This window comes from Somniosus microcephalus, chromosome 27 (assembly GCF_052327205.1).
Source record: "Somniosus microcephalus isolate GS21.2 chromosome 27, FLI_Smic_1.0, whole genome shotgun sequence".
Taxonomy (NCBI): Eukaryota; Metazoa; Chordata; class Chondrichthyes; order Squaliformes; family Somniosidae; genus Somniosus; species Somniosus microcephalus.
In genome coordinates, this window is record NC_141013.1 from 22,002,216 (window position 1) to 22,026,620 (window position 24,405).

The following is a 24,405-nucleotide window of genomic DNA, read 5'->3' on the forward strand; positions in this document are numbered from 1 at the left end:
ATGCCCTCTATCTGGGATGGCACAGTACTGCTCCTGACGGCAAATAGCAAGGTAAAACCTTGTAAGATTCCCATGGTGTGGATCTAACCACTAGCTTTGTACTACAGTACTACTAAATGGAAATGGTCTGTTCCTTGAGGTCAAATAGTATTTGTGCTGTGATCCCTATAAGGAAATTCATCTCCTGTTATAACGACAGACTAGAGGTGAGCCCCGAGCCTGAAATCCGCACAAAGTGATCTAAAATCAGCCTTGTCTCATTAATTAGGAAAATCACATTTAGAGGCGCAGTAAAGGTGGAGCAGAATGAATGAAGGCGAGGAATGTCCGCCTGTGACTGCTGCTCCTACTCTTGAGTTATGAAGGTATTTTTGCATCAGCGTGCACCCAAAGCAACTTTGTATCAATGCAAAACTGACACTGGAACTGCAAGTGCAGCCTTCGGTCGCCTGAGGAAGAGAGAGTGTTTGAAGACCAGGACCTCAAACACGGCACTAAGCTCATGATCTACAGAGCAGCAGTGATACCCGCCCTGCTGTATGTCTGAGACATGGAGCATGTACAGCAGGCACCTCAAAGCATTGGAGAGGTCCCACCAACGCTGCCTCCGCAAGATCCTGCAAATCCATTGGCACGATAGGCGCACCAACGTCAGTGTTCTTGCTCAGGCCAACATCCCCAGCATTGAAGCTTTGACCACGCTCGATCAGCTCCGATGGACGGGTCACATTGTCCGCATGCCCGATACGAGACTCCCAAAACAAGGGCTCTACTCAGAGCTCCAGCACGCAAGAGAGCCCCAGGTGGGCAGAAGAAACACTTCAAGGACACCCTCAAAGCCTCCTTGAAAAAGTGTAACATCCCCATCGACACCTGGGAATCCCTGGCCCAAGACCGCACAAAGTGGAGGAGAAGCATCCGGGAAGGCGCCGAACACCTCGAGTCTCTTTGCCGGGAGCAAATGGAAGCCAAGCACAGGCAGCGCAAGGAGTGCACGTCAACCCAAGCACCCCACCCACCCGCCCCTTCAACCACCGTCTGCCCCACCTGTGACAGAGACTGTAGGTCCCGCATTGGACTCATCAGTCACCTGCAAACTCATTTTTAATGTGGAAGCAAGTCATCCTCGGTTCCGAGGGGCTGCCTAAGAAGGAGGAGAAGATGATTAATATTTCTGTTTGGAATGAAGAAGCGGGTCCAATAGTAAAGCTGCCCTTCAGAACTCTTAAATTGACTTGCAGATACTGTTTGAAAACTGAGTACCAATCATGCTCTTTGCTTGAAGCTATCTTCGATATATGGCAGCCAAGAACATATCATTGTGCAGGCACTTTGTGATGAATATCCACGGCCGCAAATTAAAAAAACAATACCTTTTGCTAATATGTGGAGAATATACTTTTGGAAATAAATAACCTTATTGGAAGTGTTCCAAATTCTCTCTAACTGCATGATCTGCTCCACATTCTAACTACATGAGCGACTGTGATTTGTATATTTTTGAATTAACACTTTTTTCGTTATCTTTCAGAGGAGGAGCGGCGGGCGATAGCTAACAACCGTGAATACAACGGAAAGTTTCAGTATGCCGTAAGTGACGATTTATTCTTCGTAAATATTCCAGTCTGCATATAATCATTTAGTGACTGATACAGGTATTGTAGATCTCTGATGAACTACAAAAATACCTTCTTTTGTATTGTAACAATTTTTTGCTGAGTACTTTTGTTAGGGAGTGGATGTTCTTATTTCTAAGTTTATACGTTATTCCTCAAGATAATAGGGTTCAAAGGCATTTATGGGCTTTCATAGGAATTACGCATACAACGATAACTATTATTACCAATAACCACATGTATACAATGATAAATATCACTAACAATAATTACACACATACTTGAGACGCTTGTGGTAAAATGAATTGCCAGAGAATTCACCACGCCACAGGTTTTGAGCTCGAGAGGAATATCTGGCCAGGCCTTGTCGAATTCTGAAGTATCTATTCTAACACCCCTCTTTTTATACCTTGCATTCACCCTGACTGCACATGTTTCTACGTTCCCTCATCCCATTAGCTGCAATAACTTCAGTTTTAACAAGAATCACTCCCCAAGCCTTCACCTTGACTAAACTGTCAATCAAGTCATTCACCTGGAGGCTGCAAAGGGAACAAAGGCCCTTTACAGTGACATCACACAGCTGTCCTGGCGGGGTTCGGGGCTTTCGGGAAGCCCGCACTTGTGTGGGCAAAATGGGGATAATCCTCTTAACCGGCAATTAAGTGGCACTAATCCCCTTCCCGTCTCCAAGGAGACTGGACCCGGCGCGGGTCGGCTACCCGCCTCCTGGCAAGATGGCACGGAGGTGGGTTGGGGGCGGGTTGGGCACCTGCCCCAAAATTCTGCCATTTTCCCGGCAGTCCCACCTCCCCAGGGCTGGCAAGATCGCGCCCAAGGTGTTTATCTAGAAATTAGCGAGTTTCAGTTGGGTGTAAGGGGACCTAAACCAGATTAATGGATTTGGATATATGGCAAATTAAGCAGTAGTCAAATAGATTGGCATATGAAATGAATAAGCTGTAGGTTAAATACATTCTGACCAGGAGTAAAGGGGTTAATCACAATCGGGGTTTCCATTTGGTTGTGTCAAAGGCAGGGATTCCATGGATAATTGGAGAGATTGGAGCAGCAACGAGGTTTTTTTTTAAAATTTGGCATATAACAAACATGGGGGTAAATGCAGAAGAAAATTGAGGATGATAAAAAGTGTAGAAATAAACCAAAAAGGGAGACTAACTAAGTAAGTTAAAAGGGAGCATAAAAGACTAACGGCCTATACAAGTGGAAATAACCAGGGCTTTTATAGGCACATATAAGGGTAGTGAATGAAAGGATGGGAGCACCAAGAGACAGAGCCATGCTTTCATTTTAAATGAACCCAAGAGTGAGGAAATGGCAGAAATGCATTTAGAAAGGTGAAAGTTGGACGGTAGGAGTACCTGAAGAGGATGCAAAAGAGCCACACTGAGGATAAATATTCAAAAGGACATTGTATTAAAAAGTAAATAGAAGGAAAGACAGTAAGTCACCAAATCCTGATGACATGCATACAGAATACTGAAGGATCTTGGGGGCGAGATAGCTGAGGCACTAACCATAAGATTTTTCGAAATGAGAATTGTTCCCAAGGTCAGGTGGTGGGGTTCCAATTTGTCTTTCCCTCAGATGTGAGTAACCTTCCAGGCTCCATAATATGGGATGAAATTATTTAAACATTAGGAAGGCATGAGGGACAATTTGCATTGATTTGTAAAAGGTAGGTTATGGTTGACAAACTTAATATAATTTTTTGAGAAAATCATAGTGCATAGATAAAAGGAATGCAATATGTATACAGGAAACTTTTGATTTACCGGCACCTAAATAACCAGAAATCTTGGTTAACCGGCAAAATTCAGGAGTAGGTTCAGGTAAGTTTTACTTCATATTCTACTTGCCTTCCTCGATCTGTTGCTGTGCAAGGGTGTGGCTGCAGCTGTTGCTAAGCTACAGAGACGCTTGGAACTTGTGGCCATTGTTCTGAACCTTTTACTATAGCTTTCGGTTATCCGGAATTTTTGATGAGCCGGCACCACGTCGGTCCCGTCGGTGCCGGATAAAAAAAAGTTTCCTGTATATGAATTTTCAGAAGGTGATAGTGTTATATAGAATACTGTGAAGACTAACTAGAGGCATCAATATACGATAGTCACCAAGAAATCCATAGGGAATTCAGAAGAAACTTCTTTATCCAAAGAGTGGTGAGAACGTGGAACTCGCTACCACAGGGAGTGGTTGAAGCAAATAGTATAGATGCATTTAAGGGGAGGCTGGACAAGCATATGAGGGAGAAGGGAATAGAGGGTTATGCTGATAGATTTAGATGAGGAAAGATGGGAGGAGGCTCGTGTGGAGCATAAACGCCGGCATAGACTGGTTGGGCCAAATGGCCTGTTTATGTGCCATATATCCTATGTAATTAATGCACATAGCATTAAAGGTAATGTGGCTATAGACAGAAAACCAAGAGTAGGGGTAAATGGGTTTTTATGGGATTTGGTGGGATGCGACTAGTGTTCCTCAGGGGTTTGTGTTGGGACCTACCTTGTTTTCCATTTATATAAATGATTTGGACATGGGCTCAAGATAAATATTAATTTGTTTGATACCAAATTAGAAGGTATGGCTAACTGTAAGGAAGAATGCAGGAACACAAATAGAGTGGTCAAATATGTGGCAAAAGCAGTTTAATGTAGAAACGTTTGGGTAAAAGGAAGTGTGGTAAGATTCATAAGCAAGTGATGGAGCAGAGAGATATGTGGATGCAGATATATAGATTTGTAAATGTGGCAGTGCAGATCGAAGAGATGATAAAGAGGCAAATTGTGATTTTTGGTTTTATACACAGTGGCTTTGACTATAAGACTAAGGAAGTGATGTTGGCATTGGTTAGGCCACAACTGGATGGTTTTGTACCCAATTTAGAAAGGTTATTGGAGATGTGGGAAGGTGAGAGTGAAGAGTCATTTGAACATTACGAGAGCTTGTAGTAGTGAAGCAAGATTTGAAAAGGTTGGGCTTTTTCCACTGGAACAGAAAACAGTAGGGGGGCTCAAATAGAGGTTTTCAATATTATGTAAGGTTTTGAGAGGGTGAACAGTGAAAGATGGTTTGCACCAGTTTGCGAATTGGTAGCAAAGGGGTCGTAGATTTAGGATTATCATTGTTAGAGTTAGCAGACATGATCTCGTGCTGTTAATCCTATGATTCTAGTGTCGCTATCTCAGTCACACAAAAACCCCTTAAAGAGACAGAGGCTTAGAGTTTCTGTTTCTGTGTCTTTGTTACCTCTAGACTTGACTATTCCAACGCACTCCTGGCTGGCCTCCCACATTCCACCCCACGTAAACTTGAGGTCATCCAAAACTCGGCTGCCCGTGTCCTAACTCGCACCGAGTCCCGTTCACACATCACCCCCGTGCTCGCTGACCTACATTGGCTCCCGGATAAGCAGCGCCTTGATTTCAACATTCTCATCCTTGTTTTCAAATCCCTCCATGGCCTCGCCCCTCCCTATCTCTGTAATCTCCTCCAGCCCCACAAACCCCCGAGATATCTGCACTCCTCTAATTCTGCCCGCTTGAGCATCCCTCATTATAATCACTCAACCTTTGGTGGCTGTGCCTTCTGTTGCCTGGGCCCTAAGCTCTGGAATTCCCTGCCCAAACCTCTCCGCCTCGCTACCTCTCTCTCCTCCTTTAAGACGCTCCTTAAAACCTACCTCTTTGACCAAGCTTTTGGTCACCTGCCCTAATTTATCCTTATGTGGCTCGGTGTCAAATTTTTTGTCTTAAAATACTCCTGTGCAGCACCTCGGGATGTTGTACTACGTTAATGGCGCTATATAAATACAAGTCGTTGTTGTTGTTGTTAGATAAGCGCAATTTGCCTGTATTCGGCCAAACCAGCACAAAAGATCGATGAATTTCAAGCGCAAATTGAGTTTCCGTGATGGTTTAAAAAAGATCGCGCTGGAAGCCGCGCCACCCCCCCCGCCCCCACCCCCCGACAAAACTGGCCACACCCCTGGATCGAATTGATCACCCTGTCGCATTTCCACCGGTTGTGCCTGTTTGCGAGCCTTCGAGGAGGCTTGGAAAATTAAGCTTTTTTTAGACACAAGGACACTAATTGGCACTTTAAAAAAAAATAAATTAAATATTAAACAATATTTACTGTACTAAGAAACTGACCAATGAAACTATTAAACATTTTGTGTACTTAATAAAAAAAAAAAAAAATCATTCTCAGATATTTAAAATCAGGTTACTCTCGGGTAAAATGCTTATTTTTTGTGATCATAGAAACATAGAAAACATAGAAAAATAGGAGCAGGAGTCGGCCATTTGGCCCTTCGAGCCTGCTCCGCCATTCAATATGATCACGGCTGATCCTCTATCTCAATACCATATTCCCGCTCTCTCCCCATACCCCTTGATGCCTTTTGTGTCTAGAAATCTATCTATCTTCTTCTTAAATATATTCACTGACTTGGCCTCCACAGCCTTCTGTGGTAGAGAATTCCACAGGTTCACCACCCTCTGAGTGAAGAAATTTCTCATCTCAGTCCTAAATGTCCTACCCCATATCCTGAGACTGTGACCCCTCGTTCTAGACCCCCCAGCCAGGGGAAACATCATCCCTGCATCCAGTCTGTCTAGCCCTGTCAGAATTTTATACGTTTCAATGAGATCCCCTCTCATTCTTCTAAACTCTAGTGAATACAGGCCTAGTCGACCCAATCTCTCCTCATACGATCAACCCATTTTCAGCTATATTAATAAAGTTGCTGCAGGTTACCACTCTTAAATATACTGAGGAATATTTTTTAATGCAAGGGAAAGAAAATAAACAATTACACTCTAAAATGCTGGCCCATTTCACTGGCTCATGAAACGTTTCCCATTTGTGATTATGCAAATGCGTGTGAGCGGAAATTTGAACCAGAACTTCGCTTTGGAAAACGAGCAGAATTTGCAACGCAATTTGCACCCGGATTGCTGCCTGCATCCAAAGCGGAGGCTCTACCCCAGGTTGTTTAGTTATAATTTATAAATCTATTACCAAAATACTGTGGATGCTGGAAATTTGAAATGCAACCAGAAAATGCTGGAAATACTCAGCAGGTCAAGCAGCATCTGTGGAGAGAGAAACAGAGTTAATGTTTCAGGTCGATGACCCTTTGTCCTAACTGGAAAAAGCTGGAGATGTAACAGGTTTTTAAGCAAGTGTAGGGGCGGGGAAGGGGAGGAAAGAACAAAAGGGAAGGTCTGTGATAGGATGGAAGGCAGGAGAGATTAAGAGACAAAAGGAATGATGGTGCAAGGCCATTTTGGGGCTGTGATTTACCAGTTTGCTCTCCTGGTCGGTGAGGATCCCAGCACAAGTAACATCAGCCCTTACAATAGCAAAATTCTGCGGATGCTGAAAATCTGAAATAACAACGACGTTTCATGTCGATGACCCTTCGTCAGCATCGACCTGAAACGTTGACTCTGTTTCTCTCTCCACAGATGTTGCTTGACCTGCTGAGTATTTCCAGCATTTTCTGTTTTTATTTTAACTAAAAGAGATATTCAAAATCGAAGCCCCGGAAATTCAAATTGATCATGTTTTCGTATTTTCATATTCCAATGCGTGTCACGCTCTGTTTAAGAAGCCAATAATAAGGAAGTGGTGTGCCTTTCTTCATAATTGGAACCAGTGTTTTTTGTCTGAAATTATGAATTGTGCAAAATTGTTACATAAGAACATAAGAAGCAGGAGTAGGCCATACGGCCACTCGGGCCTGCTCCGCCATTCAATAGGATCATGGCTGATCCGAATCTAGACTCACGTCCACTTCCCTGCCCTCTCCCCGTAACCCCTAATTCCCTTATCTGCTAGGAAACTGTCTATCTCCATTTTAAATTTATTTAATGTTGCAGCTTCTGCAGCTCTCTGGGGTAGCAAATTCCATAGATTTACTACCCTCTGAGTGAAGAAGTTTCTCCTCATCTCGGTTTTGAAAGGGCAGCCCCTTATTCTTAGATTATGCCCCCTAGTTCTAGTCTCACCCATCAGTGGAAACATCCTCCCCGCATCCACCCGATCAAGCCCCCTCACAATCTTATATGTTTCGATAAAATCGCCTCTCATTCTTCTGAACTCCAATGAGTAGAGCCCCAACCTACTCAACCTTTCCTCATACGTCAACCCCCTCATCTCCGGAATCAACCGAGTGAACCTTACATGCCTGCCTACTTACCAGGGATAATAGTGGATAGAGCTGAAACTTGAACATGTAATGGTTCTAAATGAAAGTAAAAGACAGTGGTTATCACTGCAATCATTAAATTAAATATTTGAAAGCCTGACTTTTCAGAAAATTCAGCTCTAGTTTTCAGTCAGATTATGAATGTTTAATTGAAGGATTATAACATCTCTTAGCTCTGAAAAATTACATTGAGCCCTGTGACATGATTGCCAAAGGGTGGCATTGCGCCATTGATCATGTCTGCTGCTACTAATTTTTTCATTTTGACTTTTTAATTAAATTAAAGTTCAGAGAAATGTTTCTTCCCACTCTGCTTATCTGAAGGCTACTTGCTGGGGTCCAGTTCGACAGCAGCCAGTCACCTTCCCCGTTCTCTCTCAGAATTCTGTCTGAAGTGAAAGTTAAGTCATAATTTAAACGTGAAACTGTATGTCCAGCTCATTTTCAAATCCTACAATTTTACAGCAGCGAGGAGACAATTTGGCCAATCGGTTCTGCGGCAGCTTGTTGAAAGAGCTATCCATTTGTTCCCATTCCCCTGACCTTTTTCCATTCCCCTGACTTGAAATATTTAGAGAGGGTGCAGAAGAGATTTACTAGAATGGTACCAGGGATGAGGGACTTCAGTGATGTGGAGAGACTGCAGAAGCTGGAGTTGTTCTCCTTAGAGTAGAGATGGTTGAGGGGAGATTTGATAGAGGTGTTCAAAATCATGAACGATTCTGATAGAGTAAATAAGGAGAAACTGTTTCCAGTGGCAGGAAGGGTCAGTAACCAGGTGATTGGCAAAAGAACCGAAGGTGACATGAGGAAACCTTTTTTTACACAGCGAGTTGTTGTGATCTGGAATGCTTGACCTGAAAGGCTAGTGGAAGCAGATTCAATAATGGCCCAGAAATTCGGGTAGGGGGCTTCCCGCGGGTGCAAGTCCCCGACCTGCACTTGCCTTGCGCGACGGCAGTTGAGCTGTAGGGCCCCGTGGAATTCCGCTCCGGGGCCTGGCCCAGCTGCCGGCGCACTGTGCTTGCGTGTCCCAGGGGCGTAGTTAGTGCGATGCGTCTCCTGGGATCACGTGAGCCATGGGCAGCCAATTGGAGGAGGGAAAAGCCCATTCATAAGATTGACAGGAAGACCTGTCTAAACTTATGAATACTACGGCCCCAAAATAGCAGTAAACCTTCAAATAATTTTTTTTTTTAATCACACTTTTTCAATAAACTACAAATTACATTAAATAACTATTTTAAACAATAATTTAAATTTTTGAAGAAAATAATTTTATAAAAAAACAGGGCTAAAAATAAACTTACCTTGCTTTAAAGTATTTAAAAATAATAAACCTGTGGAAAAAATGTTTTAATTTTAATTAATTGACCACTTACCTTGTAAAAAGCAGGCCTTACGCCTGCTTTTTAAATGTGTAAATCCTACAGGCTTAACCTCGCGTGAAAACCTGCAACAAAAAAAACTAAGTTCAAAGCGCACGCGCAGCCTCCCCTGCGCGCGTGTTCAACCTCTGAACCCCTTCGTTCAGAGGATCGGAAGTGCCAGTTTCCCGCGCATGCACATTGCATGCAGGAAACCCGCACTTCCATTCGGCCTACGGGTGAGTACCCCGTGCGTACTCACCCGTGGAGAGCCGAATTTCTGGGCCAATAACTTTCAAAAGGGAGCTGGATATATACTTGAGGGGTTTTGCAAGGCTATGGAGAAAGAGCAGAGGAGTGGGACGAGTTGGATAGCTCTACCAAAGAGCCGGCACAGGCTCGATAAGCCGAATTACATCCTTTTATGCTGTGATTCTATGATTTATCCATTTCCCTTTTAAAAGTTATTCTGCATTCAGTCAACAACACTGTTTCTGGTAAGTCATACCATTTCCTAATGACATTTTGTGTAAAAACTTTACTCCTAACCTCTCCCTTGGTGATGACTGTAAATGTATGCTCTGAGATTAGTGGAAATGATTTTTCTCTGAAACGAAAATAGAAAATGTTGGCAATGCAGACGAGGATCTGTGGAGACAACAGACGGGTCACTGTTTTGGGCTTGGCCCTTCTTAGGAAAAAGAATCAAGCCAATCGTGTTTGGAAAAATGTTTTCAGGAATAATTTAATCAATTAAAATATGTGGCCATAAAATGGGCCTATCTCCCAATTCGGTAGTACCTGCATCAGAGGACTGCAGGATCAGTGTGAGTGCATGTGCAATAGTGCAAGGTCAGTGTGAGTGCATGTGCAATAGTGCAAGATCAGTGTGAGGGCATGTGCAATAGTGCAGGATCAGTGTGAGTGCATGTGCAATAGTGCAGGATCAGTGGGAGTGCACGTGCAATAGTGCAGGATCAGTGTGCATGCATGTGCAAGAGTTCAGGATCAGTGTGAGTGCATGTGCAATAGTGCAGGATCAGTGTGAGGGCATGTGCAATAGTGCAGGATCAGTGTGCGTGCAGGATCAGTGTATGTGCAATAGTGCAGGATCAGTGTGAGTGCATGTGCAACAGTGCAGGATCAGTGTGAGGGCATGTGCAATAGTGCAGGATCAGTGGGGAGTGCACGTGCAATAGTGCAGGATCAGTGGGGAGTGCACGTGCAATAGTGCAGGATCAGTGTGAGTGCATGTGCAATAGTGCAGGATCAGTGTGAGTGCATGTGCAACAGTGCAGGATCAGTGTGAGGGCATGTGCAATAGTGCAGGATCAGTGGGGAGTGCACGTGCAATAGTGCAGGATCAGTGGGGAGTGCACGTGCAATAGTGCAGGATCAGTGTGAGTGCATGTGTAACAGTGCAGGATCAGTGTGAGGGCATGTGCAATAGTGCAGGATCAGTGTGAGGGCATGTGCAATAGTGCAGGATCAGTGTGAGTGCATGTGCAACAGTGCAGGATCAGTGGGAGGGCATGTGCAATAGTGCAGGATCAGTGTGAGGGCATGTGCAACAGTGCAGGATCAGTGGGAGTGCATGTGCAACAGTGCAGGATCAGTGGGAGGGCATGTGCAATAGTGCAGGATCAGTGTGAGGGCATGTGCATTAGTGCAGGATCAGTGGGAGGGCATGTGAAATAGTGCAGGACCAGTGTATGTGCAATAGTGCAGGATCAGTGTGAGGGCATGTGCAATAGTGCAGGATCAGTGTGAGGGCATGTGCAACAGTGCAGGATCAGTGTGCGTGCATGTGCAATAGTGCAGGATCAGTGGCCGTGCATGTGCAATAGTGCAGGATCAGTATGAGTGCATGTGCAATAGTGCAGGATCAGTGTGAGGGCATGTGCAGTAGTGCAGGATCAGTGTGAGGGCATGTGCAATAGTGCAGCATCAGTGTGAGGGCATGTGCAATAGTGCAGGATCAGTGTGAGGGCATGTGCAGTAGTGCAGGATCAGTGTGAGGGCATGTGCAATAGTGCAGGATCAGCGTGCGTGCATGTGCAATAGTGCAGGATCAGTGTGAGGGCATGTGCAATCGTGCAGGATCAGTGTGAGGGCATGTGCAATAGTGCAGGATCAGTGTGAGGGCATGTGCAATAGTGCAGGATCAGTGGGGAGTGCATGTGCAATAGTGCAGGATCAGTGGGGAGTGCATGTGCAGGATCGGTGTGAGAGCATGTGCAGTAGTACAGGATCAGTGGGGAGTGCATGTGCAATAGTGCAGGATCGGTGTGAGGGCATGTGCAGTAGTGCAGGATCAGTGTGAGGGCATGTGCAATAGTGCAGGATCAGTGGGGAGTGCATGTGCAGTAGTGCAGGATCAGTGGGGAGTGCATGTGCAGTAGTGCAGGATCAGTGGGGAGTGCATGTGCAGTAGTGCAGGATCAGTGGGGAGTGCATGTGCAATAGTGCAGGATCAGTGTGAGGGCATGTGCAATAGTGCAGGATCGGTGTGAGAGCATGTGCAGTAGTACAGGATCAGTGGGGAGTGCATGTGCAATAGTGCAGGATCAGTGGGGAGTGCATGTGCAATAGTGCAGGATCGGTGTGAGAGCATGTGCAGTAGTACAGGATCAGTGGGGAGTGCATGTGCAGGAGTGCAGGATCAGTGGGGAGTGCATGTGCAGTAGTGCAGGATCAGTGGGGAGTGCATGTGCAGTAGTACAGGATCAGTGGGGAGTGCATGTGCAGTAGTGCAGGATCAATATGAGTGCATGTGCAATAGTGCAGGATCAGTGGGGAGTGCATGTGCAGTAGTGCAGGATCAGTGTGAGGGCATGTGCAATAGTGCAGGATCAGTGGGGAGTGCATGTGCAGTAGTGCAGGATCAGTGGGGAGTGCGTGTGCAGTAGTGCAGGATCAATATGAGTGCATGTGCAATAGTGCAGGATCAGTGGGGAGTGCATGTGCAGTAGTGCAGGATCAGTGTGAGGGCATGTGCAATAGTGCATGATCAGTGGGGAGTGCATGTGCAGTAGTGCAGGATCAGTGGGGTGTGCATGTGCAGTAGTGCAGGATCAGTGTGAGGGCATGTGCAATAGTGCAGGATCAGTGTGAGGGCATGTGCAATAGTGCAGGATCAGTGGGGAGTGCACGTGCAATAGTGCAGGATCAGTGGGGAGTGCACGTGCAATAGTGCAGGATCAGTGTGAGTGCATGTGTAACAGTGCAGGATCAGTGTGAGGGCATGTGCAATAGTGCAGGATCAGTGTGAGGGCATGTGCAATAGTGCAGGATCAGTGTGAGTGCATGTGCAACAGTGCAGGATCAGTGTGAGGGCATGTGCAATAGTGCAGGATCAGTGGGGAGTGCATGTGCAATAGTGCAGGATCAGTGTGAGGGCATGTGCAATAGTGCAGGATCGGTGTGAGAGCATGTGCAGTAGTACAGGATCAGTGGGGAGTGCATGTGCAATAGTGCAGGATCAGTGGGGAGTGCATGTGCAGGATCGGTGTGAGAGCATGTGCAGTAGTACAGGATCAGTGGGGAGTGCATGTGCAATAGTGCAGGATCGGTGTGAGGGCATGTGCAGTAGTGCAGGATCAGTGTGAGGGCATGTGCAATAGTGCAGGATCAGTGGGGAGTGCAAGTGCAGTAGTGCAGGATCAGTGGGGAGTGCATGTGCAGTAGTGCAGGATCAGTGGGGAGTGCATGTGCAGTAGTGCAGGATCAGTGGGGAGTGCATGTGCAATAGTGCAGGATCAGTGTGAGGGCATGTGCAATAGTGCAGGATCGGTGTGAGAGCATGTGCAGTAGTACAGGATCAGTGGGGAGTGCATGTGCAATAGTGCAGGATCAGTGGGGAGTGCATGTGTAATAGTGCAGGATCGGTGTGAGAGCATGTGCAGTAGTACAGGATCAGTGGGGAGTGCATGTGCAGGAGTGCAGGATCAGTGGGGAGTGCATGTGCAGTAGTGCAGGATCAGTGGGGAGTGCATGTGCAGTAGTACAGGATCAGTGGGGAGTGCATGTGCAGTAGTGCAGGATCAATATGAGTGCATGTGCAATAGTGCAGGATCAGTGGGGAGTGCATGTGCAGTAGTGCAGGATCAGTGTGAGGGCATGTGCAATAGTGCAGGATCAGTGGGGAGTGCATGTGCAGTAGTGCAGGATCAGTGGGGAGTGCATGTGCAGTAGTGCAGGATCAGTGGGGAGTGCATGTGCAGTAGTGCAGGATCAGTGGGGAGTGCATGTGCAGTAGTACAGGATCAGTGGGGAGTGCGTGTGCAGTAGTGCAGGATCAATATGAGTGCATGTGCAATAGTGCAGGATCAGTGGGGAGTGCATGTGCAGTAGTGCAGGATCAGTGTGAGGGCATGTGCAATAGTGCAGGATCAGTGGGGAGTGCATGTGCAGTAGTGCAGGATCAGTGGGGTGTGCATGTGCAGTAGTGCAGGATCAGTGTGAGGGCATGTGCAATAGTGCAGGATCAGTGTGAGGGCATGTGCAATAGTGCAGGATCAGTGGGGAGTGCACGTGCAATAGTGCAGGATCAGTGGGGAGTGCACGTGCAATAGTGCAGGATCAGTGTGAGTGCATGTGTAACAGTGCAGGATCAGTGTGAGGGCATGTGCAATAGTGCAGGATCAGTGTGAGGGCATGTGCAACAGTGCAGGATCAGTGTGAGTGCATGTGCAACAGTGCAGGATCAGTGTGAGGGCATGTGCAATAGTGCAGGATCAGTGTGAGGGCATGTGCAATAGTGCAGGATCGGTGTGAGAGCACGTGCAATAGTGCAGGATCAGTGGGGAGTGCATGTGCAGTAGTACAGGCAGAAACGGAAAGAAAACAGGCTACATATCCCCAAATAAAGCAGCTGGAGTGCGTCCCGGAAGCTAAACTACAGCCAGGTTTCTCGGCGCCAAAAAATTTAATGTTATTTTGAAGTATGCTTTTTTTTTAAATTGATTTGTTTAAAAAACATTGACCCCGATTTTGATCTGAATGGCGCTCGCCGTTCACCTCACTGACAGATACCCAGAAAGTTTTAGAGCGCAGAGTTACTCTAATCCGGGCATCTGATCCAGCACAGCACCCTCTTCAGGGGAGCTGTGGCGTATGTCACAAGACATGAAACATCGAGGCTCTTCAACCAATCAGATTGAAGAATTCACACTGAGACACGCAGAGTCCAAACCGAGAAGTATAAAGCAGGAAATAGAAATTAGATTTAAATCGTGTACAGAAAGCATAATAAAGATTGGGACAGATAGATGGAATTAAGATAAAGGTTTGGCAGAACTGAGGGGTGGAATATGGGGTTTGACTTACTGGGGAATCCTAAGATCTGGCAGCACTGGCTGGGGTTAGAGACAGTGAGGGGTTCCAGGATCAGTCAGTACTGTGAGGAGAACAAAAAGGTTAAATAACTCTGTCTCTGGAACAGTAATTAAACACATGACTAATTTAGTGAATCAATTTTTAAAATTCCTAATGGTTTCCAGAGTTCGAAAGTTCATGCTTTACGATGTTTTCATGTTTTGATACAAAAAGGTTTACTTTTAAGCCTGAAAAATGCTTTGCACTCTGTGATTTTTGTGTCACTTGGCAAGTGAGTGGGGTGGGACTTACAAAAAGCATGTCCTCTGTGAATGAGCAGTCTTGTCGTTCATGAACAAAAAATCTAAAATTTACCTCAGAAAAGAGTACTTGCATGTTTTGATAAAAGGCCTGAAATTTATGATTTTGTTTTTTTTAAGTTAATTTTTTTTTAATGTATTGATTATCTCAGACACTTCCATGCTTCCTCAGTTGACTGCAGTGGGAAGAACTCATCAACAGCAAGTCCTCTGGTGGCCAGTTACATAGAAACATAGGAGCAGGAGTCGGCCATTCGGCCCCTCGAGCCTGCTCCGCCATTCAATGAGACCATGGCTGATCATCCAAACTCATTACCCTGTCCCTGCCTTCTCCCCATATCCCTTGATCCCTTTAGCCTTAAGAAATATATCTAACTCCTTCTTGAATATATTTAATGAATTGAGTTCAGCTGTTAGTCATAAATTCTAGTATTTACTTCAAGAAAGATAATTTATGTCAGACAAAAGCATATTGAGAATATACCATCTCGTGACATAAGGGCCAGAACTACTGACTTGACTTTTATAGGCTGCATCAGCTGGTCTCCGACCATGGGTGATGTAATTCATACGTATTGGCTACTTCCCACTTTGTGTCCTTTTATACCTATCATGGCACAAGTCTATTTTTTAAGTCATAATTTCAAAATGTGTTTTTAAAAATGCGCTGACTCCATCTGGTGGGCATTTGTGCATTAGTGGTTGCATTTACCGGCATCGTGTTTGACCTCCTTGAAACATTCTTTTCACATTGTAACCCATGTATGTAGGGGAAAGGGCGGTGGGAGTGGGACCAGCTGAAGTGCTCTTGCAGAGAGCTGGCATGGGCTCGACAGGCCGAATGGCCGTCTTCCGTGCTGTAACCAGTCTATGTGCATTTCTTTTAATAAGCGCACACAGTGCCGTGTTATCAGTCATCCATCTGTTGGGTAAAAGTTTTTCCCTATTCAAGTATGTAGGATTCTGCTTCGACGTTTTAATATTTTTCTTAATCTTTTAGTTGGTTAAGAATTAAATCATATTGTTGGGGTGATTCTTGTGACTAAAAATGTTTGACTTTGGCATTGTTCTGAATAACCGACAACAAATATCTGGGAAAGAGGAGAGGGAAGAGACAGTTCAGTACATTATCCTTATATTCTGTTGTCCATTGCAGTAAATTTAACTCCTTTAGTACACCTCTTTTCCTCCTCTTTGGTATGATCTGCACCCAGTAACATTTATTTGCTGTTGCATTAATTTAATATGCAATAATTAGATTTGTTTTTACTGTTCTGACTTCATTTCACAGCACTTTTCTGATGCATCCTAAAAAGAAAATGGTCAAATTCTGTTTTCAGTTTGGGTGAAATCAAAATTGGTCCCATTTTCCAAAGCAAGCAACATATTCTTCTTGGGTTCAATGACTTAGCCCCCTCTCTATGGCCAAGTGTGACTTACTTTTCCAATTTGCAGCATGACCAGGGATTGAACAGAAAACCCTTGTTACTGTATTTTGGTTTACTTGTTATAATATGATCCTAATTTTGGAAGGCACTTGATCATGGCTTAGACAGATTTATTAATAGTAAATGGAGAACGGGAACGACAGCATAGTGGTTATGTTACTGGACCAATAATCCAGAGGCCTGGACTAATGATCCGGAGACGTGAGTTCAAATCCCGCCATGGCAGCTGGGGAATTTAAATTCAGCTCATTAAATAAATCTGGAATGGCATCAGTAATGGTGACCATGAAACTACCGGATTGTCGTAAAAACCCATCTGGTTCACTAATGTCCTTTAGGGAAGGAAATCTGCCATCCTTAGCCGGTTTGGCCGATTTCTGACTCCAGACCCACAGCAATGTGGTTGACTCTTAGTCTTAACTGCCCCTCTGAAATGGCCTAGTAAACCACTCAGTTGTCAAGAAGATGGCTCACCACCAGCTTCTCGAGGGCAATTAGGGATGGGCAATAAATGCTGGCTTTTCCAGCGATGCCCACATCCTGTGAATGGATAATAAAAAAAAGTGAACAGTAGCAATGACACACTGTGGATTATATAAAACAAAATACTAGGGCGTACATGACACAAACAGCCAAACTACTGCTTTCCGCACTGCGCAGTTCACCAGGCGTTAGCGGGCAGCATTGGCGGTTCATCCTATAGTGTGACCACTCAACTGGGAGGGGCGAGGGCACCGGGAACAGCTCGTTGGAGTGTCACCTACCAGACCCTGCAAGTTGAGTCTTCTTCTGAACCCTTTCTTGCGTGGTTGTTAGTAATTCACCTTGCATTCCTCCTTGCTGCATTCTGTCCTCTCCCACCTTTATACTACCAGGGAGTCCATTAGAGTCGAGTTTAATCCCAGGCTCAGCTAAAATTTAAAACTAGTCAAGCATTTGTGATGCAATCTGCACAATGTAATTAGATTCATTCCAGGAGCGTATTCCCTGTAGGAAAGTTCTAATTTGAACTTGTTTACATGAAGCAAAATGGAATAACTATTAGTTGAAAAACAATTGTATACAACAGCTCCGTCTCTGCTGTCAGAATTCCACCTTCACTCTTCTGGTTTGGCAACCTGTCTCGAACTGTCTTGCCTAATTCATACTATGTTGAATGTCTCTGGCTGTGAACTACTGACATTTACTGAAATAAAGTGAAATGCTCATCATAACTCATTACAGTGGTGATGCAATGAATGCACAGCACAGTTGAAGTTTGACGTTTGCAATGTTCAGCTTTGCTAAGAGTTGGACCCTAGTGGCTAAAAGTTGCCAAGATATTTAAGGGTATAAAATTAGCTACATCTTCAAAACAGATTCCAACTGTTGTAGACCTAATCTGAGTGGGTAATGTTTCTTTTCGAAATAGGATAAATAGGAAGTTTGAAGGTTCATTACCTATTTCCATTCCCTCACCCTCCTTTGTTGCTTGGGGTGTGTTCCATGCTCCTCCGAATCCTATTGCCAGAGCAGTTTAAAAAAAATATCTTGGTTCAGCTCAAAGCAGCAGATGCACAAGATGATGGGAGTTTGCATTGATTTGAAAGTATATAAAACAGTAACAGTTATCAGCACTAGCTGTCAGTAAAATAAAGTGTATATGACCATAGAAGTTACAGGAATGTGAGCTATAACTGCCATTTGTAGGCTTTCTAGTTAACCTGTTACTAAGTATTTGCACTCTGCTTATGTTACAGTGGTTATTCTTTGCATGTCATCAAATAGTTGCTATCGACATTCTGTGAATGGAATATGTTGCTTGTTCGATTTATGCGGGGTTAAATTGGACCTCATTGTGCCCATTTTCCGGGTTGAAAACTGGTGCACTAAGGTCCAATTTAGGGGGCCAACCTCCTGCGACTGAACAGCGTTGGAAACACATCTCACACCTTATTGGTTCAGGCACTGTAGAGGCAACCCTGGCGGTGTTAGGCCCCTTGAATATGCTAACAAGGGGCCTAAAGCCTCTATGAGAAGTCAAACCAGAAATTGGTTTTCCCTGAACGCAGCAGCCTGACACATTCTCAGAATAAGGGGTCGGCCATTTAGGACTGAGATGAAGAGAAATTTCTTCACTCAGAGGGTGGTGAATCTTTGGAATTCTCTACCCCAGAGGGCTGTGGAGGCTCAGTCGTTGAGCATATTCAAGACCGAGATCGATAGATTTTTGAATATTAAGGGAATCGAGGGATATGGGGATAGTGCAGGAAAGTGGTATGAGGTAGAAGATCAGCCATGATCTTATTGATCGAAGGGCCAAATGGCCTACTTCTGCTCCTATTTCTTATGTTTTATTCTGGGTTACCTGTTCTATATGCCTTTTTGGTGGCAGCCTGCACGGTAGCAAGATGTTTAAAAAAAAATCTTGCCTTAATGTGGAACCAGGAGGAGCAGGAGTTCACCTCCTGGCTCCACTTTTAAACTGAGGGTCACTGCCATCCACCACTTAATGCCCCCGCACTCCACCATGACCTGTACTATACTAATGAAGCCAGCTGTGATGCGCTTAATAAAACCGACGGCAGGACCGCGGTTTGTCAGTGTACATGTGGAAGCTGACATCATGGGCTGGATTTTCTCAATGGGGAGCTTTTGGAGGCGGGACTCCCACTTGTCGGGTTTTAGTCCCATCTCCATCGACTTGTGGCCAACCCACGCTATTTTCCCTTGATTGACCTTGTTAAGCCCGCCCAGCAGGCTTAGCAGGCCAATTAAGGAAAAACCGGTTACAGGTGACGTCAGCGAGTGATAGGGAATAAGCAAGCTGTAAAGCCATAAAAGGAGTTCCGCCCTTCGTCCAATCAGGACGCAACAGCGAGTAACTCGCTGTCACAGCATGACAACTCAGTGCTGCACCGGGAGGCCAATAACTCAATGCAAGGCCAATCACAGCATGACAGCTCAAGGCCAATCACAGCATGACAACTCAATGCAAGGCCAATCACAGCATGACACCTCAATGCAAGGCCAATCACAGCATGACAACTCAAATAGCTGATGCCAAAGGCCAATTACAATGTAAGAACTGGGTGTGCTCAAATAAATCAAACTGTTTCAAAACTGTAAGTGTAATTGTTGTAATGGAGATCTGAAGATGTAAAGAATACGTACTGCAATAAAGATCACCTGAATCTACCACCAGACTTCGAATCTCAATTAAAAACTAAGCGATCTATCGGTGAGTGACATTTCATCTGTCAAGAGCTTTTGACAGATGAAATGTCAGCGTTTGAGAGCTCTGTGAAGCTGTCAAACACTGACAATCTGTCCTCTAAGTTCAGTCCTGTCACTCAGGCTCAGTTAGAGAACTCTCCTGAGCAGAAAGCAGAAGGCTGCAGCTTTTGACAGTTCAGCGGCCATTCTGCTTTCTGAGCCGGTGAGATGAGTGACTCCCGAGACCTGAAGGGAGGAAGCCTGCAGGAAGAAGTAAAGGTAAGTAAAACTTATTAAAACACTTTAGACTCACCTGACACACTTACCTATCCACACTTGCACCCATCACTCACCTGCACACCCGACATCTCAGCCCCTCCGACCCCTGCAGACCGACGGCTCGCCTCGCTGACCCAGGCATTTAAATGGCACTAATCCCCTTCCCGCCTCGGGGAGGCGGCTCCCAGCGCGGGTCGGTACCCGCCTCCTTGGAAGATGGCATGGAGGCAAGATGGGTACCTGCCCCCAGATTCTGCCATTTTCCCAGCAGTCCCGTCTCCCCAGGACTGGCAAAATCGCCCCTATGTCTTGGGATGATGTCACCAAGCAGCAGCAGTAGATAAGGAATAGGATCGGCCAAGGAATGGTCCTTCGGGACTTGAGTGATAAATGGTGCTATGATGGGTGGAAAAGCCGCTCCCTTCAGTATTGCAGTTGATCTTTGTAATATTAAGATATCCCCAGAGACATTGAAAGCTGTCGATGCAACAAAGTCTGAAGCAAGATGGATATTAGAAGCATCATGAGAAGAGTTATTAAACTTGGCATTAAGAGCTGAACCAGTGCATGCCAACCATTTACATGTTTAATATTGTTGTAGATGGCCTGTGGTCGAACAGTGTGTGAATAAAACATGCTCATCAGCATTAACTTGCTATTCGTTTGCAATTTAATATTAATCAGAAAATTCAGTAGGAGTAGTTAATTATGTTTGAATATTGTGGAATAATTGCACTTTTATGTTCTTTCAGAGTAACCGCATCAAAACCTCCAAATACAATGTTATCACATTTCTGCCTATTAACTTGTTTGAGCAGTTCCAACGGGTTGCCAACGCATACTTTTTGTTCCTGTTGCTCTTGCAGGTATGTGTTTTAAAATAAAGTACAAACAAACAGGAGTGGAACACATTTGTGATTGGCATCACGACTGTAGTTTCATACAACCTGGAGCTTACCTGACATTACTTTGACAGAGGGATGGGGGTGAAATATTCAATAAGACTTTTATTAAATATCAGAAGTAAAATGATTTCATTTAATGGAACAAGTTCTAGCATGTGATTCCTACAGTTTATAGTGTGTTAAATTGAACTTGACAAATAATTATGTTTTACTTTTTGGGATTAGAAAATTAGCAAGCCCCCCCCCCCCGCCCCTTGTGAAATGAGTGGCTCAGCATTTGAGGTGATTAATTATCATCGAACCAGACCTTTGTCTCTTTATATGTGCTCAGCCTTCAGTGGGCAGTTGACATGTGAGCAGTTCTCTCTCCACTGCTGGTCAGTTTGCACTGAAGTTTAGTAATGTTTCCCCTCATGGGGGAACCTAGAACGAGGGGGCATAGTTTCAGAATAAGGGGTCATCCATTTAAGACGGAGATGAGGAGGAATTTCTTCTCTGAGGGTCGTGAATCTTTGGAATTCTCTACCCCAGAGAACTGTGGAGTCTGAGTCATTGAATATATTCAAGGCGGAGATAGACAGGGCTGTCGAGGGCTATGGGGAACGGGCAGGAGAGTGGAGTTGAGGCCAAGATCAGATCAGCCATGATCTTATTGAATGGCGGAGCAGGCTCGAGGGGCCAAATGGCCTACTCCTGCTCCTATTTCTTATGTTTTTATGTTCTGTAAAGTATATGGGAATGTAAATTATCAAAACAAAAAGTAATTAAACTGGATTTTAAAAAAAAAAACAGGGAATGCACCATCTTCAGTCCCTACATTACCAATTTTCCCCAGTTTTTTTCCAGCTGTCCCTGTTTCACCAACAAAGGGAGTTGGGGTGCAGAAACCAGGCAAGGTTGGGGGGTTCTAACGACAATTTTAGGTGGCTGATTTTCAGGAGTGAAGCCTCCACGCACACTCAGAATTGGTTTGAGTAGGCCTTGCTCTATTCAATGTTTAAGATGTAAATTTGGTATTTTTTCCCAAGATTAAACATGGCATCAATTTTAAAGCAATGTTGAAGACAAAATAGGAATATATATACAGTGTATATATATATATATATATATATATACAGTAAGTCAAAAGAACAAAAGTGGATACATTTTTGCAACTTTCGATTCACAATTGAAAAGTGAAAGGTTTGGACATAAATATCATTTCTATTCGTTCATAGAGTTTAAAAGTTTACAAGCTGTAATTTTTTTCTAAGTTCAGTTTTTATTTCAAGTTCAAGTTTCCCTTCTGTTATTTGATTGTGGTCACTTTTTGTGCACTAAAATTACAGCCTAATCCTGTTGGTTTGAAACCACTTCAAATGATTTAACGATTTGATTTATTTGAGCACAAAAAGCTTTGAATTATCTGAAGTCTGTATTTCCAGAGAATGTGCAGCACAGAAACAGACCATTCAGCTCAACTGGTCTATGCCGGTGTTTATGCTCCACACCAGCCTATTTAGCATCAGCTACTTGATTAGCATTTTATTTTCAGGATAATGATGAACTTGCGGGCCAATGTTCACTAGTAGTGAAAATGTACTGCTCATCAAGATATGTATTGTAAAAATATGTACACTCTACTCCTGTTAATTCAGTCACTTAGTTCAGATTACTGGATAATTCAATGCTTTTTAATACTTAAAAAATCGGAACTGTTATTTACGTTGTTTAATTCAAATCACTGGATCATTTATTTTTTATGGAAGAAATGACTAAATCATCAGGAGTAAATTGAGCTAAATTTCTTAAGTGTTCACTTGTGAATTATTTAACAAAATTCTCATTGAGTAAATCTTGAAATTATTTTTTCCAGCTTATCCCTCATATCTCCTCCCTGTCCTGGTTTACCACGATAGTGCCTTTAGTGTTGGTGTTAACTATCACTGCGGTTAAAGATGCTACAGATGACTTTGTAAGTACTAAATGAATTTTGGGTTGTGTGAGGTACCGTTACACTAGTTTATATTTGCTGCTAGAGACCGCCGGAGTTTGGAGGTGCCCCAGAAACCCCCTCCGAGGTGAGCTTTTCGCCGTTGACACTAGCACCAGTTTGTTTACTTCACTTCTGCTCTGAGTTAATCAGTGGGTATAAGGTGGTTTGTTGATGCAAGCTATAGTACACTCTTCAGTTTTTGGTGCTCCTTTCGTTCGTGTTACTCAGTCAAGACAGCGGGATCACTTCATTCCTCAAGTAAGATGTTAAATTAAGTGCTCCATCATCTTATAACTTTACAATAAATGCTACGCTTCAGTTGATCTTGATATACAAATGGAGATGGCCTTGTAGCCTTGCCCAATGTATATGAGGAAGAACCAATTAATATATATAATACACAAACACATGCTGTATAGTGTTTTTGGCAAGGTTAAGGCATGTTACAGTTTTCCATTCCATTGATGTGCAGTTCTTCGAGCAATATGGATGATATGAAACGGAGGTGGCCGTCTTTCAGAGCTCAAGAGCCAGGAAATGTTTTTCATAGGCCAAAGAGCCCATGTGTTTGGGCCCATTTGTGTTCCAGCCTGGGTTCTGGGAGAGCCAACAGTGGGGTCGATTGCCAAGAGGCTGCTGTGATTTTGAGGCCCCAGCCTCATTGGCCGATGAGCTACGGGCCCCAAACAGGCATTCCAATGCAGCTCTCCAGATTGTGACTGAAACACAAACCTTTGGTGGCCTCCTCAGTTCCATTGCCCACGCAGGCTCCGACCAGTCCTATTTACGCCATAGGAGCCTGAGTTCCATATTAAATGGGCCGATTGCTTGAAACAGGCGGGCACTTTAGACCACCGGTGGTAGGCCGCTTTGAAATTGGAGCTGGCCACATCACCGGTGTTGTCGGGACAGTAAGGCTACTGACCCCATGTTGAGGTCGCTACTGCCCAATTAACCCCAGACAAAGGCTGTGAAAATTGACCCCAGTGAGTCTCCACTGCCACTGGCTGTACAGACAGTACAGTACAGTATTGGACTAGCAACCGAGAGGTTGAGAGTTCAAATCTCTCTCTCTCTCTCTCTCTCTCTCGAGCAAGTTGTGGAATGGAATTCAATAAATCTGTGGGCTAATGAGTTGACTGCACTCACCTGCAGAAAGTGAGGCGATTGGACTGCTGCAAGAAGATAACTGGCCTCAATTAATTCAACAAAGGTCTTGTATTAAAAATTAAATAATGGGACATTTTTGAAAAATGAAATCCCTGTTCTTATCAAACAAAAAACTTTGTCGCATAAAAGCTGTCAGTGGACAGATACAATTCTTCTTCTTTACTTTTTAGTTTCGCTATAAGAGTGATAATCAGGTCAACAACCGACAGTCTCAGGTGCTCATTGATGGCAAGTAAGTACAATGTAAATCTTCAACCTGCAAAGGTGACTATTGACTTAATGGCCTCCTCCTGTACTGCAGTTTCTATGATAGGTTGCTATTTTGAGCTTTCCAAAGCAGGTATTATATACACATTTTTTTTAAATGGGAATGTAAAATTAACTTGCTTGCTTAAGATTTAGTCTTTCCATTTGGCTATTGTGACATTTAATAATTTTGTTTGAAGAATGTGAATGCAACAATAAGAAACCTTATGCAAGCTGGAAGATGCTGTTCCTTCCCATCAAACAATAGTAAGCGCCACACTGATTAACCTTTGAATGGCCTTATGGTTAAGAACATAATTACATGTTATA

General features: G+C 44.2%; 1 protein-coding gene across 3 annotated transcripts in view; it reads left to right on the plus strand.

Moving 5' to 3' along the window:
• atp8b4 (ATPase phospholipid transporting 8B4) overlaps positions 1-24,405 on the plus strand; it is a 286,247-nt gene that overhangs the window by 152,052 nt on the left and 109,790 nt on the right. For all 3 annotated transcript variants that reach the window (XM_085968674.1, XM_085968673.1, XM_085968675.1), the window contains exons 4-7: positions 1,532-1,590; positions 20,532-20,645; positions 22,540-22,638; positions 24,000-24,061. In XM_085968674.1, coding sequence (XP_085824800.1) covers positions 1,532-1,590; positions 20,532-20,645; positions 22,540-22,638; positions 24,000-24,061 — 334 coding nt within the window. The remainder of the gene's footprint in view (positions 1-1,531; positions 1,591-20,531; positions 20,646-22,539; positions 22,639-23,999; positions 24,062-24,405) is intronic.